This window comes from Corythoichthys intestinalis, chromosome 9 (assembly GCF_030265065.1).
Source record: "Corythoichthys intestinalis isolate RoL2023-P3 chromosome 9, ASM3026506v1, whole genome shotgun sequence".
Classification (NCBI taxonomy): Eukaryota; Metazoa; Chordata; class Actinopteri; order Syngnathiformes; family Syngnathidae; genus Corythoichthys; species Corythoichthys intestinalis.
Genome location: NC_080403.1, coordinates 22,556,281 through 22,577,061, shown reverse-complemented (window position 1 = coordinate 22,577,061; position 20,781 = coordinate 22,556,281). Strand labels below are relative to the sequence as shown.

At 38.5% G+C, this 20,781-nt stretch overlaps 1 protein-coding gene across 1 annotated transcript in view; it reads right to left on the bottom strand.

The window, feature by feature from the left end:
* Positions 1-9,132: 9,132 nt before the first annotated feature.
* dctn2 (dynactin 2 (p50)) overlaps positions 9,133-20,781 on the bottom strand; it is a 28,595-nt gene continuing 16,946 nt past the window's right edge. The window contains exons 13-14 of the mRNA XM_057847273.1: positions 20,540-20,631; positions 9,133-14,064 (exon numbers count right to left, since the gene is read on the bottom strand). Coding sequence (XP_057703256.1) covers positions 13,978-14,064; positions 20,540-20,631 — 179 coding nt within the window. The 3' untranslated portion in view covers positions 9,133-13,977. The remainder of the gene's footprint in view (positions 14,065-20,539; positions 20,632-20,781) is intronic.

Genomic DNA, 20,781 nt, shown 5'->3' with positions numbered 1-20,781 from the left:
CTACTAAAGAGGTTATTAATGCCAAGTTCCAGGTTTTGTGTCAGTGTATTACAGTAATGCATTTTGGAATACACACATAAACAACATAAATACATTTAATCTAACAATCTAAATAAAAATGGTTCAGCCATTGTATGTCGGTATGTAAATACAGTAGTGTAAATATGCACTAGTAATATAAGTGCAATTAATGCAAAATGGGAAATCCAAAATTATTGACAGTGAAAATAATATATTATGTAATGCATCCAAAAATGTATGTTAATTTGCGTACTATGTACACATAAAGGTATCATGATCGTTGCCAGCTGTCAATCAAAAAGGATTTGACGTCTAGCACCATCACTGGCATTGAATGATGAGCATTTTCAGTCATCCTCCCAGATTAAATGAATTGGACGTCTATTTTTGTCGATGGCAGACAGTTAAAAACTACGACAAAAATATTAGTAATTTAATTTTGTTTTTATTAACATTTTATTAATAATTTATTCATTTAAAAAAAGTAATAATTTCAAAAATAATATAATTTAATTGAGACCTAGTGTACAAAAAGGTACATGCCATGGACATCACATTTTGTATGATGAAAGCACTTCTATACCAAATATTGTGCCTTTGTGATGTATGTGGACACCAGGTCTTTATGGACATCACATTCTCGATCAAGAAGGCACTTGTATAGCAAATGTTGTTTGTGATGTATGTGGACGCCAGCTCTTTGTTTTTTTTTCTTTTTTTTAAATTCTATGACCAAAATTAGTCGATCGTTCTATCACTGCCAGACCCCAAGTCAAATCGTATTGGACGTCTATCACCGTCAGTGGTGTTAGCAGGATGCCAGGTGTGGGTGGGCATTAGTCTTACCAGGGGGGTACAAAAAAGCTACAATGCTCAAGTAGGTCGAAATCCAGCATAGGGTGACTGCACCTTAAAACATGTTTTGTTTTCTCCTTGAGATAGCTGTTGTTGGCGATTTGGTCTAAACAAATAAAAGTTGATCTGATTTTATTTGACTTAGAACACATCCATAACTTAACTGTATGGAAATGCAGGTGACAATGTTTTTTTTAGGTAACTTATTGTGGTTCCTCGCTTTTATTATTATTATAGTTATTCTTTGTTCCGCAGCCCCTTTGAGCTCAATTTGACCCTCTTAGAATGTTTGAAAATGCACCAAAATCGGCAGGCAGGTCATGACAGGTGCATTCTTTGATACCGTGTAAAGACAAACTCCAAATACACTATGTAGCGCCCCCTAGCAGTCATTCTTTGTCCCGCCGACGCTTTGAGCCCTACTTTGACCCCCTCAGAATGCTTCAAAACTCACCAAACTCAACAGCCAGGTGAACACTGGTGAAAACTTTGATAAAATCAAAGTATGCAAAATATAAAATATGCATGTGTGTAGCGTCTCCTAGGAACAAAACTAACATTTCATTTTTTATTTATTTATTTATTTTAAAGATGAAAGAGGAGGTAACAACGCAAAGGTTACAACTTAAAACACGTCACTACTACTGATGTGTTTTAAGTTGCCCAGACTGCCGCTAGTACTACAGTTTTCTTTGGGTGGGCAGAGCGTGTCCGTGGGTGGGGGGCCTGGTGGCAGTGAAACATGACCACTCAATGCCAGCCATCCTAGTTGAAATGGATTTGATGTAACTGTCAATGGCAGTGAATGAGTTAATTAAATGTATAAAGAACTAAGCCACGTGTTTACCAAATGACGACACAAAAAAGTGGATTGCAGTAGTTGTTCAAGGGCCAGAAAAAACAAATATGATGCAATAATTAGACAAACGTTTATTGTTGTGGACTTTTCTTTGTTTGTTTGTTTGTTTGACGCTTGAAGAACTGTGCTTTAATATTATTTTATAATATGATTCATTACTGGGGTTAATCCAAGGGCCGTAGGTTGTCCACCTTTATCTGTTAATCAAACCACTAATTACACGCAAATTATTGTTATCAAAGCAATTACACAAGTACAGCGGTCCTTTGGTCACGCTTGGTTATTAATAGCCACTGATGAATACATAACATCCACGGATAATAGACGCGTTGCATAATAAAAGCGTGTCAAAGAGTTCATGTCACTTCTGGCACATTTTTAAGTAACAAAGCTTAACGTAAACAAGACGTTAACTTGGTACCCCGCCCGAGCACCCGCAGACCCATGCGCGCCTGGCAAATCCAAAGCCGTGCGCGTTCACGTGGCGACGGCACCCGCGCACGGCCCCCTCATAGCAACAGCGGCGAGCAGCGAATCGCGAGCTCAAACACTTGTCTCCAGGACCGGCTTACAGCACCTTCAACGCGTCACGGCTCGGGTGGCTGTTGCTGAGTAGTTCGGCACACTTGGACCTCCACAACCCCGTTGCCTCCCCCCTTTCACCCCCCCAGATACTCACTCTCCCTCCACCTCCACCCGGCTGTCTGTTGACTTTGTCAGGATGGGCTTTTTTCATTAGCAACACCTTGTTTACAACCCGGCTTGCATCATTTTCATTTGTTTAACAGTCACACTCGATGTTTACTTCATTCATTATTCAACCACGTGACTTCAATGTTGGAGGCACAATTTATTAACCGTTTCATGGACGAATTAAGATTTTTTTCCCTTAAATGTTTATAATTCAATCATATTGGACAGGGATCTCAAATTTGTGGCACAGGGGCTAGTTTCGGCCCACTAGACAATATTTAGCAACCCCCATCGAACATCCAGTTGCAGTATTCGTGTTGCTCATACATATTTTGCGACCGGAAATAAAGAAATATACAGGACGGAAAACACTGAGGTGACTTGAAGTTCTGCTCTGAGACCCCCAATTTTGCCAAATTTCAAAATTGTCCTATATGCATGTGTACTTGTCTCTTTTCGATCCAAAACATCAATGTAGCATGTATCACCGAGTGTCAAGACACAGCTGTGAATGGCCACGCCGGAATTTAGGGAGACTTTGTGGGTGAAACATGGTAATATAACAAGGGTCGCGATGCAGAAATCGCAGACATCAAGAATTGGTTGAGGATTTCTTTTCTGTATATTTACCCTTTTAAACATTTTTTTCTTCAATTTTTCTTTGTTTGGATCGATTATTTATCATCTAAAATATCGGGGCAAATACGACAGTAGCAAAAAATATGCAAGCGATAGTTATGAGGTAGATATCCGTGACCTTTTAACAGACACAATTTTTTTACATTGTGATGTAATTTGTTTCAAAGTTTAAAATAGGCGAGTGAATAATTTTTTTTTTTGGTGGTTTTTTTTTTTTTTTTTTTTTTAAACTAAATGTTAGACATCAATTAATGATTCTAAGCTAAAAATGACAGACATTTCGAATAATTCTAATTACTTAGCTTCTTTTTATGGCTGGGTTGAAACAAAAGCGGTTGTGCAGTGTCTGTAAACGGGGGTCTCCAGGGTAAAACGGACAAATTAAAAATAGTCCGGGGGCTTAATGCGCCATGAATCTGTTATGGCGGCATATAGGCATAATGTTCTATCAAACACAACAGTTCTTTTGGCTTAAAATGCAGCAGTTTGTTTTAAAGAGGGCTGCAAGAGCAGAAACTGCTTTTTTCAGCCTTGTCTTTGTTTGCTGCCATATATAAATGAATGAATTGCTACGACGGAGTATTAGGGCCAATAAAAAAAATGGGATCACGAGAATAGTCATAATATTACAAGATTAAATTCGTAATATTATGACAAAAAGTTAATATTATGAAAAAAAAAGTTGTTATGCTGGATATTTAAATCGTAACATTATGAGATTAAGGCCATGATATTACAAAAATTAACGTGCCAATGACAGCAAAAAGCATATTTATTTCATATTTCACGCGGCATTTTATGCTCCTGAATGAAATGGACCGCTTGGATATGTGTGGAAGCGATCGATAGATTTATTCAATTTTTAATAACGCGCCATGAAAATGAGTGACTTCCGGGCAGATACTGGATTGAGGAAGAAGGCGAATGTGATGTCAGCAGATTATTCATCTTCACAATACAGCCATTAATATATTATGCAGAAGGATTGCGGATTCAGCTGATTTTGCTGATTAATTTGTTTATTTTTCGCATCCCGCTAGCCCAATGTGCTGCAGGCTTTTGTTGCTGCACCAGGGAGAGACCTGTGAGCCTTTTTGGGTTTCAAAAAGCTCACCACGAAGAATGGGCAAAACAAGTCTAACATCTGTGGGACCATTGGACGGACAAGGAAGTGCGTAAACTACGCGTTTCATATTATGTCAAATATTGGGATCATGGCACATGTTTTAACAGGGAGGTGGCTTGCATTTTGTGCGTGACAATGCTGGTCACAAAATACTTAGATAAAAAGAATATCCTGTAAAGAAATTGGAGTAGAGAGATAAAAAAACAATGAAATTTTGCTGCTCTCTGTTGCATTTTCCTCGTTCTGAAGCTTCCTCCTCCATTGGGCTGAATTATAAATCAGCTGAAATCGTTACTCTGCCGACATCATTACCCAGATGGCGGCGGCAGAGCGCTATAATGACAGGAGTAGCTAAACGGCAGATTGAAATACTCGTTTCTTGTCATCTGCGCTTTGCCAAATTGTTGTATATATTTGAATCGTCTCAAAATATGATTTGAACTCACATAATAATGCTATTTAAGAATATTTTTTATGGTGTCACAGGCACTTTAAATGATTTCCTTATTTGTGAAAGTGGTTCTAAAATACAGCCACACGAGATGCTCTCGATTTTAACAGAGGCTGCGAAACGCTATGCAAAGTAGGCAGTAGCTAATTTAGCTAAATTAGCTGAATGGCATCCATATTACGTCACATCAAGATACATAATATAGCAATTTTGATCCTGTAGTATTACGACTTTATTCTTGTAATGTTACGACTTTAATATCATAATATTACGTAAAGTTACATAACATTACTTCATTTTTTCCTCCTGATATTACGAAAAAATTACGTTACATTATTTTCTTGTACTATGACGTCAAATTACATTTGATCACTGCCAGCACCTTTAAGTCTAAAGGGATTGGACGTCTATCTCCATTCCTGTCAAATGTAGGCAATGCTAATTGTTGAAATATCAACAAAGCTGTTTAACAGTATAGGAACGTTTTTGATCTGTTTGCTGGTTTTGAGTGTTGTAAGTGGTAATATGCTTAAGTTACAATATGGTCAAGTAAAAACCAGTTCTTTTAAAAATAAGTGTGGTTCATCTATCACCGTGAATGGGAGCCAGTGAATAAAAAATATGTAAAAAATATGTAAAAACGTAATGGCTATCAAAATGATTTTACATGATAGAATCATGTAAACATGGGATCATGTTTTTACATGATTACCTCATGTAAAAACGAGATCACTATAAAACGTGATAGTTTTTACATCATAGTCATCATGGTTTTACATGATAAAAACCATAATCATGTTTTTACATGATAATATTATTGTAATAATGTGATACTGGACTGTTTTTTGATGTGGCAGCAATATGCTTCTGCATTAAAACCTTATATAAATTATGTTTTAAGTTGTGAGTTTTAAAAGTACTTGGTGTTGTTTAGAAAACCTTAAATAAAGTTAAATTAACTCTTTTAAAGTTGTAACAATAAATAAATTGGAAAAAAAAAAAAAAAGTAAAATGTTGCAAAAAGTCATCCGTTGCTGTATAATATAACCTTAGAACCTATGTTTAACACTGTACAAAACAGAATCCATTCCAGAATTTTTTTTTAATTACCGATTTGATTTATGTAGTATTGATCTATCACTCCAAGTACAAAATATACAAATGCTTGTTTAGGAAAACTAAAAGACAAAGCAAATTTTGAATACTGCCAAGTGAATAATTTGCTTTAAGGTCAAACTGTTATTAAAACCTATCTTTAAAGTAGTATTGTAACATTTTACAAGGCCATAAAGTTTTGAAAACAAATCTGGTTCTTTTATAAATAAAACAAAATATAGAAAGCACCCATATGGAAACCCCCAAATTTGTCTTACAGGTATTGTACCGAACAGCCCAAAGATTTCCTGCATTGCAGCAAGTTCCATTTCCCGTTTCTAGCCAAGCACCACAGTGTCTCGGTCAATACTCGCGCCGCACCCAGCTCACCCCCCTGAACACACGCTCACAGGCATGCAAACGCACACACACGGCAGCTGTCGGAAAAGATCCCGGCTCCGAGCCGAGATGAAGCGACACGGCTGTTAGTGTGGTGATAGAATAAATTCTAAAGTCTAACACTGCCTCACAAGGAAAATGTTAGCGGTGTTGTTTCACTTCTTATGCTTTATGTTTAGAGAAAATAAAACAACAGCGGCATCTGAAGACTGAGAGGGGGAAACTTTTCAAAGCTTTTATAAAAGTAAGCGTTGCAATGAACAATTTAATTATTGCGGGGTTCCACAAGATTCAATTTTAGAGCCATTGCGTTTCCATTTCCTGCCCCTGTGGGTTAGCTTGCTGAATAAGCCGACTCTTTAACATTTTTGTCTTTAGATATGAGCAAATATTAGGGTTGTTCCGATCATGTTTTTTTGCTCCCGATACGATCCCGATCGTTTTAGTTTGAGTATCTGCCAATCCCGATATTTCCCGATCCGATTGCTTTTTTTTGCTCCCGATTCAATTCCAATCTTTCCCGATAATTTTTCCCGATCATATACATTTTGGCAATGCATTAAGAAAAAAATGAATAAAACTCAGACAAATATATACATTCAACATACAGTACATAAGTACTGTATTTGTTTATTATGACAATAAATCCTCAAGATGGCATTTACATTATTAACATTCTTTCTGTGAGAGGGATCCACGGATAGAAAGACTTGTAATTTGTAAAGGATTAATGTGACTTTGTATATTGTGACTAAATATTGCCATCTAGTGTATTTGTTGAGCTTTCAGTAAATGATACTGTAGCCATTTAACTGCTCTGCCCAAATGCATGATGGGAAGTGCAACCATGACTGTGAAAAGTGGCAACAATTGATATATCTTCTCTGCGTTGGGAAGTAACACAGGGTGTTAAGAAAAAGATCAACTACTACCTTTCTTCCCCCCATTGCTTCCCACGAAATTTCTAATTGTAGAGAGAGGAATTGTAAGGCTTTAGCCAATTAAAAAAAGGCTCTAAAGGCTGCCAAGATTCACTCTACTCATTTTACGCTGCCTTTTAGCTCTATATATAGTTAAAACGGCGCCATTATAGATTGAATGCAACATTGCGTGAGTGGGTCGTGCAGCGCATGCGTTGATTGCGTTAAATACTTTAACGTGATTAATTTTAAAAAAATTAAATCCCGATAACCCTACTTTAAGCCAAAACTAAAGACTCTGGATGAGTGTAAGACATATTGTCTGTAACGTTAATACAATTAGAAAACGATTTAATTAAAAAATATATATATTTAAAAAAGGCATGTCCGATATTTTTTGCCGATTCCGATACTTTGAAAATGACGTGATCGGATCCGATCGATCGGCGTCCCGATCGATCGGGACATCTTTAGCAAATATCTATATGTTATGTGGGGTTTTTAATGGTTTGTCCCCCACACATGGATTTATTGTGGGGATGCTGTACAAAACAAGCTCCCCACATATAATATTGATTTTTTTTCATGTGCACTTTTTACAAAAAGTATTAAAAACTTCAAATTTTCAAAAAGCTACATGTCCTACAGTCACACAAAAACCACAAAATCAATATGCACAAAAGTAAAAAAAAAAAAAAAAAAAATCCCCATACATTTTAATGTCCCCATTCATTTCCAATGGCACATTCAACACCCAGAAAAATATTTCCATTCACTCTTCTTGATTTCCAACTTGGACCAGCAATAAATCTATAATGGTGGTTATCTCCTTTGGTGGTCATTATTTTTGCCCCCACCCCTCAAAAAAAAAAAAAGAGAGAGATCCTCAAATTGCCCCAAAATCAACAGCAAGTGATCCAAATTTACAAACCGAATGTGACCCAAAATGGACAAGAATTGACCCTGTTCAGAGGCGATTCTAGGATTTTTCTGAAACATGGGCCAAGAAATGGCCACATGTAACCCTCAGGGGCCAAGTATCGCTGCCATCTTTGTTCAGTGTTTGATTTAGTCAATAGCTAGGGTGACCATATTTTGATTTCTAAAAAAGAGGACACTCAGCCCAGCCTCAAGATACTTGAATTTTACTCGAAGTTCAATCAAAGATGCCTATATCACTTTAGTATACTTAAAGTGTGCCCCCTCACTCTGGATGGAAAAATGCAGTTTGAAAAAAAAAAAAAAAAAAAAAAAAAAAGACTTAAAAAAAAAAAAAAAAAAAATGCAGACCAATAGAAATGTAGTGCAGTCAATACACATACACACAGTAGGCTATGTGCCAACTAAACATTTTTATAAATTACTATCACGACAATTGTCCTTGACAAATTGTTATTCCCATTCAATTGATGTTCTCATTCAATGTTCTAGATTGCACACAAACAAAAACCGAAATAAACTGACAAACTATTCAGTCAGCATGTTTCCAAACGTAGCAGTTCAAAACTACGTTTCCTATAATGCCTAGCGCGGTTTGGCTTACTGATAGCTAGCTGAGGCAAAAATCAAACTTTGCTATAAAAGTTTACAATCATCGGCAGCGCACCGATGCGACACCAAACGGGATTTTACAGTCAAAGCTCCGACAGAAGTCAACAGTTTTCATTATATACGTATTTATCATAAAATAAAAAAAACTTAAGGCATTGTGGCCAAATCGTCAACCCAGTAGATGGCGGTAATGCCTCATGATAGGGGTAAACTGCCAACAAAAACAAGAAGAACTACTACTTCCCTCCATTCTCGTAGGAGCCATGTCAACTGCTGCCACCCAGCGGTCGGAGGGATTCTCTTCAAATTGGTCCCGTGAAAAATCATAAAAAACGGACATTTTTATGAATTTATAAAACCCGCCCGGACCACGAGGACACTACGTGAAATTAGGACATGTCCGGGCAAAAGAGGACGTTTGGTCACCCTATCAATAGCACAATATGCAAATTTGACCCTGCATGTAGCGGTGAAAACACCTTTTCTTGATTTGACACGATCAAACAAAGATGAACCAGTAAGGTTTGTAATCATTCGTATTTAATCATACCTAATGCAAGTAAGGATACAATACATTGAACAATAATCACTTTTTTGAAAATACATTTTAAACACAGGAAAAGCAGCATTAATATTTAACATACTCTAGAAATACCATCTCATTCGCTTTCACTTCTGAATAGAAGGATTTACAGATTGCCATGTTTTGTGCTAAAATGGGAACAGGTGCACTTCAGGGGGCATTCAGATTAGAGGCGAGTCCTCCCCAGAATTCATCCCTGGTTTCTGTAAATTTATATTTACTTTGTAGATTTTTTTTTTCTGCAGTGGAGTTTGTTAACGTCAATTTCCCAGTAAAATGGCTTTAGTTTTCAAAAGCATACATTGTGACACCCACCTTTTAATTAACCCGTCCAAGCAAGACTTCAATAATGTTTGTAAGGCGGCAATCAGGTGAGCAACACTACTCCCAGTACTTATGCTCCTTCTTTCGTGATTCATTCGTCATCATCATCAGTCGTACGCCTCTTACTTGACAGTAACAGCGTTGTGATCTAATTGAGTCCAGATGGTCTGGCAGGAAGATAGATGAGATTTCATACATGTTAGTTCTTAGGTTGTATGTACAGTGAGGGCGCGCCCTTCTCTATTGCAGCTGTGGAATACCCCGCAGGTCTGACTTCGTTTATTAGACATGTTTTTTTTTTTTTTTTTAACAGACACAATAAAAAGTTGTGTAATGTGGGCCAGATGTGTGTGGGAAATTTTCAAAATGGAGCAATTGATTTTATTCAACTTTTGAAGCAAAGGGCGGACCCCTCTTCTCTCGGCTAGTCCAATATGACCACTATGAGGACAACTGAATGTATAGTTTACATATATGTCGTCCTTTATTCGTTGCTATGCTGCCACCTACTGCTTTCCTAAGAGTATAACAGTTGGAAGAATACATTTAATATACTAGTCCTTCTAAAAAAAAATTAGCATATTTTGATAAAGTTCATTCATTCATTCTTATTTTTTATTTTTTTATTTATATATATAAATAATATATATTTCATATTTTATTTATTTAAAACAAAAATCCCTATCTCAAAAAATTAGCATATCATGAAAAGGTACTCTAAAGAAGCTACTAACCTAATCATCTGAATCAACAAATGAACTCAAAACCCTTGCGAAAGATTCCTGAGGGTTTTAAAAACTCCCAGCCTGGTTCATTACTCAAAACCGCAATCATGGGCAAGACTGCCGACCTGACTGCTGTCCAGAAGGCCATCATTGACACCCTCTGTATCAAGGCACCTCAGTGCGAAATCTGTGGGAAGGAAAAAGTGTGGCAGGAAACGCTGCACAACCAGAAGAGGTGACCGTACTGTGAGAAAGATTGTGGAGAAGGGCTGATTCCAGACCTTGGAGGACCTGCAGAAACAGTGGACCGAGTCTGGAGTAGAAATATCAAGAGCCACCGTGCACAGGCGTGTGCTGGAAATGGGCTACAGGTCCCGCATTCCCCAGCTCAAGCCACTTTTGAACCTGAAACAGCGGCAGAAGCGCCTGACCTGGGCTACAGAGAAGCAGCACTGGACTGTTGCTCAAATTTTGCATGTCATTCGGAAATCAAGGTGCCAGAGTTTGGAGGAATACTGGGGAGAAGGAAATGCCAAAATGCCTGAAGTCCAGTGTCAAGTACCCACAATCAGTCATGGTCTGGGGTGCCATGTCAGCTTCTGGTGTTGGTCTACGGTGTTTTATCAAGGGCAGGATCAATGCAGCTACAGTGGGGCGAATAAGTAGTCAACCACCAATTGTGCAAGTTCTCCTACTTGAAAAGATTAGAGAGGCCTGTAATTGTCAACATGGGTAAACCTCAACCATGAGAGACAGAATGTGGGGGAAAAAAAAACAGAAAATCACATTGTTTGATTTTTAAAGAATTTATTTGCAAATAATGGTGGAAAATAAGTATTTGGTCCATACCAAAAGTTCCTCTCAATACTATGGCCTCCGTTATTGCCAACAAAGGATACACAACAAACGTTTTCTGTAACTCCTCACACTTCGCTTGGTGTAAAGAAATCAACCGTGGGAGCAATTATTAGAAAATGGAAGACATACAACACCACTGATAATCTCCCTCGAGCTGGGGCTCCATGCAAGATCTCACCCCGTGGCGTCAAAATGATAAGAACGGTGAGCAAAAATCCCAGAACCACACGGGGGGGACCTAGTGAATGACATACAGAGAGTTGGGACCACAGTAACACAATTCGCCGCCAGGGACTCAAATCCTGCACTGCCAGACGTGTCCCCCTGCCAGAGGCGTAGCAAGGGTCCCCGGGGGCCCCAGGCAACAAGCAACATGGGGCCCTTCGAGCGTGAGCAAGTAAGGGGGACAGTTGGACTTGGAGCAATAGCATATTTAATGAAAGTATAATAACGCCTCAGTCTCATAGAGCGCTTTTTAGGACACTCAACGTGCCCGGCTTCTACTACATTAGGACATAAAACTACAGTAATATAGTACGCTCACCGCTGTCTTGCTTCCTTTTCTCCTCTTCTGCTTTTTTTCTTTCTTTTGTCGCTTCCAGACGGATAGCTTCTCTTCATTTTGGATATACGCCAATTAAAAAAAAGCCAAATCGCCGCGCACTCTGAGTCACGGGGGGGAGTGTAGAGCGAGTGAAGGGGCCCCTTCAGGGAACGCAGACACAATGCTTTCACTGGCTCTGTCGCACTTGTCGCTGCGACAGTGCAGTAAAGCTGCGTGTGCTAAATCTGTTGGCCCTCTGGAGCCCCCTGCTGGCTGGGGGCCCTAGGCAATTCCCTGGTTTGCCTAATGGGACGCGACGCCTCTGCCCCCTGCTGAAGAAAGTACACGTCCAGGCCCGTCTGCAGTTCGCTAGAGAGCATTTGGATGATCCAGAAGAGGACTGGGAGAATGTGTTATGGTCAGACGAAACCAAAATAGAACTTTTTGGTAGAAACACAGATTCTCGTGTTTAGAGGAGAAAGAATACTGAATTGCATCCGAAGAACACCATACCCACTGTGAAGCATGGGGGTGGAAACATCATGCTTTGGGGCTGTTTTCCTGCAAAAGGACCAGGACGACTGATCTGTGTAAAGGAATGAATGAATGGGGCCATGTATCGAGAGATTTTGAGTGAAAATCTCTTTCCATCAGCAAGGGCGTTGAAGATGAGACGTGGCTGGGTCTTTCAGCATGACAATGATCGCAAACACACAGCCAGGGCAACAAAGGAGTGGCTTCGTAAGAACCATTTCAAGGTCCTGGAGTGGCCTAGCCAGTCTCCAGATCTCAACCCCATAGAAAATCTGCGGAGGGAGTTGAAAGTCCATGTTGCCCAACGACAGCCCCAAAACATCACTGCTCTTGATGAGATCTGCATGGAGGAATGGGCCAAAATACCAGCAACAGTGTGTGAAAAGCTTGTGAAGAGTTACAGAAAACGTTTTGCCTCAGTTATTGCCAACAAAGGGTACATAACAAAGTATTGAGATGAACCTTTGGTATTGATCAAATATTTTCCACCATGATTTTCAAATAAATTCTTTAAAAATCAAACAATTTGATTTTGTGTTGTTTTTTCCCCACATTCTGCCTCTCATGGTTGAGGTGTACCCATGTTGTCAATTACAGGCCTCTTCAATATTTTCAAGTGGGAGAAGTTGCACAATTAGTGGTTGACTAAATACTTACTTGCCCCACTGTAGCTATCAGATTTTGGAGCACTTAATGCTTCCATCTGCTGACAAGCTTTATGGTGATGAAGATTTCATTTTTCAGCACGACCTGGCACCTGCTCACAGTGCCAAAACCACTGGTAAATGGTTTACTGACCATGGCATTACTGTGCTCAATTGGCCTGCCAACTCTCCTGACCTGAAGAAGTTGGGAGACACCAGACCCAACACTGTGGAGGAGCTTAAGGCCGCTATTGGAGCATCATGGGCCTCCATAACACCTCAGCAGTGCCACAGGCTGATTGCATCCATACCACACTGCATTGAAGCAGTCTTTTCTGAAAAAGGATTCCCGACCAAGTATTGAGTGCATAGCTGATATAATTAATTGAAGGTTGACTTTTTTTTTTTTAATTAAAAAACACTTTTGTGTCAGTCGGATGAAATATGCTAATTTTTTGACATAGGGATTTTTGGTTTTTCTTGACTTTTTGCCAAAATCATCAATATTAAGACAATAAAAGGCTTGAACTAGTTTAGTTGTAATGAATCTAAAATATATCAAAATCTGATGTTTATTAGTACATTACAGAAAATAATGAACTATCACAATATGCTAATTTTTTGAGAAGGACTAGTACAAGGAGAGATTCATCCTGTTTATTAATTGTGATCTGTGACCACAATAAAGTTGATATGATCTGTGACCACAATACAGTTTGTCGGCAATGGCAAAGCAGATTTAAAGTGTGTGTGTGGTGCATCCCAGTCATAATATAAATATACAAGCAATCAACTGATTGCAAGCAAACAAGGTAATGTAGGCATATTTACACATTTCCTTCTGAGGCCCCACAAAAAATTGTATACTTGTCCTTATCCTTCGAACATTACTGTGAACCATTGTATAGGACACACAAACAGTACAAATCCAGTCTCATCTGAAATCTTCAACTGTTATTCATGAAATACAAGCAGTCACTTCAATTTAGCTTGAGGAAATTTGGTATTTTTGAACCAAACAGTCCACTTAGTGACGAAGGCAGAGGTGAAGGGAGATAGCAGTAGTAAAAGAGAAAAGGTGGCGGGGCCATACAAGTCAATGTGGATCTCTCATTCGTCCATGGTATTGTCCAAACTTTTGTTTTTTTCCCCAGGTTTATTTGGACACCTTTTTCATTCTCTGGTCAAGTGCGGCAAAATTTTCCTCAATGGTCGCAAGGTTTTCCTTCATTGTCTGCTGGACCTAACAAGAGATGGGAAAGAGTATTAGAGGTGAGGAAGTGAATACAATTGAATTAATACTAGATTTGCACCCATCACGATTTTCTGGCCAATCACTAAGAAAAAAATAAAGCCTGACTAGCCAATCTGGATTCTTTTTACTGAAACAGCAATGACAAACAATGAACATTCAGGGTTTCCCCTACATACTAAATATTGTGGCGCACCGCCACACCAAAATAAAAGCCGGCACGCCGTGCAAGAGATGTTTTATTTATTTTTTTTTTTAAGGCCGTTTCAAACTAGCGGCAGCGTAGTGTGAAGGGTTCAGCGGCAACCTATTCATTGTGTATTGTAATGTCTAACTATACGAGGTCCCCTTAAGAGACGATCGGAAGGGGAGCTGTGATGTAGAGGGAAGCGAGAAGGAGATAGCGGTTGCATGTTGTGGAAGCCCACTGTTATTTTGTTATTCTTTTTCTACTTTATTGTTGCCACAATAAAGTAGCTAAGCCAATACAGACTCCTCTCCTTCACCCCATCCAGGGCATTACTGTATTTTGGATCGGAATTTTCGGCGAAAGTGAGCAGTGGACGGCCCTCTTGGACGGAAAGGCAAGTTTGAATGAATTTGCGCCGAGCGGTGGGTCAACAATGCGTTCAATAGTAGAGGGGCAGGGCTGTTACAGCGGACGGATCTACGCAATCATGGCTGACGAAACCTTGATAAATGCGCCCCCCCCCCCCAAAAATTTTCGCGAGCTCTGGGAGTCTGGGACACTCGAAAATGTCTCTCATACCTCTCCTTGCTAACCTAAATGGTACCTCGATGTATGTAGTTCACGAACAACAACAAAAAAACTATTCACCTTCTCACCGAAACTAGTAAAACTCTTTACATGGCAATTAGAATTTCTCCCTACACCTTGAAATGAGTCCATTACAAGGGCGTAGGTTTGGTCTCAATGTTGGTGGGGACGATATAACAGTATAACCTGCATGTACACTTTTTGCTGGGGACAGGACATTAATAAAACCAAACTGATTAGGTGAACGGAGGTCAGGGCTATATTTCTCACCAATATGAACCTAATTAATTGATAGGCTAAATGATCAATGCAAAAATAAATCTGTATTGACTTGTAACAACTTTCACACTGCACATTTTTTATAACGTTTTAAACTGATGATTTTACTTAAATGTATTCGAATATTTTTTTCCATCTTGTTTTGAGTGTTAAAGATTAACAGATTAATGGGTCAGATTATTCAATTTACTCTAGGTAAATATTACCATTTGTTCTTATTAAGCCCGTACAGCTAAAGGTTGGTCATTTTTCACCAAAATCAAGAGGGAAAATGATTTTAAAAAATAATGTCTTGAACAAGATCACTTCTTGAATTAAGAACATTTCTGACGAAAAAAAGATTTTTTAAGATTAAATATACCCACTTTTTGCTTAAAATAAGAGTGTTAAGATTATTTTCAGATAGCTATTTTTCTTATTTCAAGAAATCTGAGTAAAATTTACTGGAAGCACTGTCAGATATTTCACTTATTTCTATTAGATTTACACTGAAAACAAGGGAATTTAACTAGCCATCAGCCAATCAAACGTACGTGTGGGGGGGGGGGGGGTGTCATTGTAAGTCTGAACATAATGAAAGTAATTCACTTAATAATGGTAGGGTCAATTCTATCCTTACAAAATATGTGAAGACAATCTAAATGACCTCTATAACGGAACTCATTATATAATGCAAATAAGGTTGCCTAAAAATTGGTGGGGACAATATGAGCATCCTGAAAAGTTCCTAGTGTTATGGCCCTAACGTCCCAGTGCAGACCTACGCCATTGGTCCATAAACAGAAGGACTTGTATTGTTGTGTTAATGTAGTACATATTAGGGCCAAATAAAAGGAAAACAAAGGCATACGAGATGTAGTAGTACTATTGCTACAAGAAAAAAAATCGTAATATTACGTAGGGTAATGTAGCTGTTATCAGCTACGCATTTATGTACATGTACCGTAGCTGAGAGCTACGACATTAATCTGGCTCATGAAATATTTCAAATAGATCTTTGTTATGGTTCTTCTCGGGAAACAAAATGTGGGAAAAAATGAATTTGCCATTATATGACGCAATTTTGCCGTGGAACGACATGGTGAGGCGGTCCGACTCCGATGCAGCCGCACCGCAGCTTCAAAATATCCTAGGGGAAACCCTGACATTACATGTGAAACAAGATTTCTAAAAAAAAAAAAAAAAAAAAAAAAAGTAATAAAGTTAAAAGGTACCATGGATAGAAAGACGTGTAGTTCTTAAAAGATAAATGTTAGTATGAGTCATAATAATTTGATATCAAAACCCCTCTAAATGTTTTCGTTTCAATAAAATTTGTACAATTTTAAATAAAAAAATAAACTAATAGCTCACCATTGTTGTTTGCGTCGCAGAAAGTAACGTCACATGGGCTGCCTGCCGTACTTCCACAATGTCACGCTAACCATCTAAGGTAGTGATTTGAATACACCACAAGGTGTAAATGGCGAGTTTTAAATTAATTAGATATCAAGCCAACGAGTGCATTTTGTCCATCGACTGATGCCATAGTTTCCGGGTTCATTGTACCTTATGTTCATTTGAGTGTAGTCTTCACAACGTACAAGACTCCTCATAATTGCTCCCAGCATCATAGCTTATATATTGTGACTAAATCAGGCATGAAAATGGGTCAGGGGTTAAAAAGGTGAGAAGGGTGTGGAGGAAATATGTTCCAGTACACTGTACACCCCAACAAAATATTGAGCTCTGTCGACCCACACTATGTTTCAGCAGGGCCGTGCTGAGACCGGTGGAGGGGCGGGTGCTCGTAGATCAAAAGGAGCACATGAACAAGTATTTAATACACCTTAAAACAACATAACTTCAATTTTAACCAGCTTTAGATAATAATTGGCTGCGACTGTGACATACTTTAATTGGGAGGGGGCAACAGTGAATAGAAATCAAAACTGTCATCAACACTTTCTGGCTGTGACTCAGTCAGTCTGCCTCTTTTCTTCCTTCAACCTCTGCATCAAAACTTCCTTCCTCAACTTGTTCATCTGAGAACAAATCACATCAGATGGTCACTGACCCACTAACAGCACAGTTTTCTTAAAACTATTATTACATTATCCATACTTAACAACTCTAGCACCTAATGATTAATAAAGCAATGACATAAAAATCTTATAGAAAAATAACATTGTAATTGTGTTTATAATTGTATTTAATACCCGACTATCCTTTCAAACTTGTTCTTACCAGGTCTGCTATTCACCCAGCTGATGAGGTATCCACTGCCTTTAGCAGCCTCATCTAACTCCTTTTTTAATCCCTCAATCTCCCTTCCCTACGACGCATGTCTATGTAATGAAATATAAATATTTTAAAAAACAGACTCCCCGGTGGCTTTTAGTTTTAAAGCTTTCGTAATTTCTTTCTCTCTCAATAACGATTTGTGTTTTTATTATTCAATCAAAAAACAAAGTTGCTTCAATCAAAATACAGTATATACTTTTAATCCCCAAAAAGTCACTTCAATTAAAAAAAATTGTTTTTGATTGCAAAAATAAATCTGAGACAAAAAAAGCATTTGAAAACTATTTTTCTTGAATGAAATAAATTTTTCCATTGAAGTAATGTTGTTTTGCATTTGGGCCACATTTTGGCTAGGACATTTGTGTCTTTATTATTCAATCAAAGAAGTTGCTTCAAACAAAAAAATATATATAAAAAGAAAAACTTTGCACATGTGTCAATCACCTTTTACCAAAGCCTGAGAGGGTTTGAGTAGACTCACTATGAAGCATTTAATAAAGTCAAGCATTTTCTTACTACTTTATTCTTGTTTAAAAATAATTCGGTGGGGCAGTAACATGTTTAAAACTTATAATTCTTACATTTTGAAGTGCTTGAAAACCTTTCATAAATGATACTTTGGTGAAAAAAGTGAAAAAACATGTCCTATATATATGTATCTTTTTTCCAATGTAAAATCTGAATAAATGCATTGAACACGCACAAAAAAAATGGGAGGGGCGCTACTTCGCGGTTTTCACTTATTGCGGCGGGTTCTGGTCCCCATTAACCGCGAAAAACGAGGGATCCCTGTATTTCTGAAAAGCTTTAAGAAGCAGGACTCATTCCCACCACTCGTCGGGCCGGTGTTGTGCCGACACCGGCCGTCAGCTCAAATCCAAGCCGAAAATAACGGGTCTCCGGCGGACGACGGGAGCGATGTGAGGCGACCCCTCAATCCGAGAGCATGCCGCTTAATTTGACTCAACAGTGTGTTTCTTCGTTTGTATTACCGCTAAATACACAAGCTTGACGCCAATTTAACGGGAGCTATTTTTTTTCATGGGAGATTTGGCTAGCTCTGGCAGTGTTCAACGCAAGCTGCAACGAATGGCAGGAACTTTTTTATATCGCAAAATGTGAAAACGATTGAAACCATTACTCACCAACTTCAATCTGCTGGCAAATACAGGCAAGTGTGTATGCTGCGCTCTGGTCTGCCCCGGTGTGGATAAGGCCTGCTTTTTGTTTTCGCAGCTTTGCAATGCAACGAAAGGCTCTCCGTGCACTCCATGTACAGTAAGGAGTGCGCGCATTTGGAATAATGGAACGCAGCTTGGGCCGATGATTGGTTCTCGTCAGCGAAGCATCTAGAAGGATTTGCTGACTGTGCTCTTAAGTGCTCAGTTTACGTACTAAGTTAATCACATGATGATAATAATAATAATAATAATAATTAAATAAATAAAACCTCCCGACCCCCCCTCCTCCCAAAAAGAATTTCTCCTCGGATCTACGCAATTCACGTAGGTCGCCCTTTTTGACTTCAAAACGGCAAATTTCGCCGAAAGGTGAGAGATTTTCATGCCTGCTAAATATTGCCATCCAGTGTATTTGTTGAGCTAAACAAGTTGCTAAAATGTTTAGAGTTTACCAAAGTCTGAGTAACTTTTATGTTTATTTTGCAAATCTTGATTGTGAATGCCAGTTCTCTTTGCATTGTTGTTTAACCGTGTGAGAATAGGGCCTCATTAATACAGATTGAAGCACTCTTCTTTTTGTGAACATTATTTTTTTTAGGGATATGAGTATTTTAGTTGTATTTTCACTATAATATACTTATGTTTGTTGTGAAGGATTTAACCGAAGCTTATGCCAATAAACGGCGCGATCCAGTGAACGCCTGTGTCCACTCGCCTTCCTCTGCCTCTTAGATCTCAATGTGCAAAATGAGGCGTCATTATAATCTGTTGGGTATTAATACATTTATTCGTTTTACGTGTCGCTTATTCGCCGGAAAGCAACCGGCAAGATGATTAACAATCTGGACATCTGCTTTTACTTGACAAAATAAGGTAAGACGTCATTAGACGGCACTAGACATCTCGGTAGAGGCAAACTTTTTTGCGTGTTGTGATGCACTGCCCCGGGCTATCAGCAAAAATAATCAAAACTGCTGTGTTTCACTGTATACCCTAACCTAATCATATGTAAAGCACACGGCAGCTCTGGATGCTAACTATCTCCATAATAATATTGGAATAAGTTGGATCACACAATAGTTGACTGTGAATATCTGCAAACAGTTTTTGACATGAAACACTCTTCTGCTCTCGTCACTAGAGCAGGGGAGTGCTGTCACTAGCGAACTTGACACATAAACGCTACTCGACTCATCCCTTTTGCTGTCCTTCACATTAATGTTCAAATTGGAAGGGCAAAACAGGACATGTTAATGTAGTTAAAGAGTGACACGGTGGAAGTCCGGCAGCGTGTCCAAGTGACGTCACCGCCCTGCAACCTCAACGACAATGGCGACCTACTAGTTAAAATAATATTACAAATTTTATTCAAATGAAAACATTTATGGAGGTTTTAATATCAAATTATTATAACTCGTACTAACATTTATCTTTTAAGAACCACATGTCTTTCTACCTGTGGTACCCTTTAAACTTTTTCCCCTCCAAACTACTAAATTATAATCTTATTTTAAATAATTAAAATTCAGCATATAATAGCCAGAAAACATTACCACACACTGACTATATGGAACGTTTTAACAAATTTCATTTCCCACATTGACGTAGCAAAGAGTGGAAGACATTACAAACGTAAATATTATGTTGGGCTTGCGAAAGTATGGAAAATACCCCAAAAGTGTACTTACTGTATATTCTCATATTGATAACTACGAGTGTCCGCGACCAAATGCTAACAGGCTAATGTGACTGATTGTAGACGTGCTCGGCTGACAAGATCGGTTAAATTTTTAGTGATCGACCGACCCCCCAAAATTTATCAATCGGATCAATCGATACAGCTCTAGCTAATAAAATTTAAATATCAACATTTATAGACACTTTTGAAGGTTCCATTGTCGTTTTAGTTGTTTGTGCCTAATGACGTGTCCATTGTGTTCTTTACCAGTGTCAGCAAAGTGGTGTTGTCCTTCAGTGAGTTGTTGATCATCTGCTGAGTGGTGTCCAGATGAGTGAGCAGTTGGCCAAACTGCATGGCTGCGAAACACATTTCAAAAATTTATTTATTTATTAAGTTATTGGATGCCATTACCAAATGGATTGGTTGTCGATCACTGTCAAGTGTCACTGAAACATAATTTACTGTTTATTCACTTTTATACAACATCATTTTAATAGTTTGTAAAC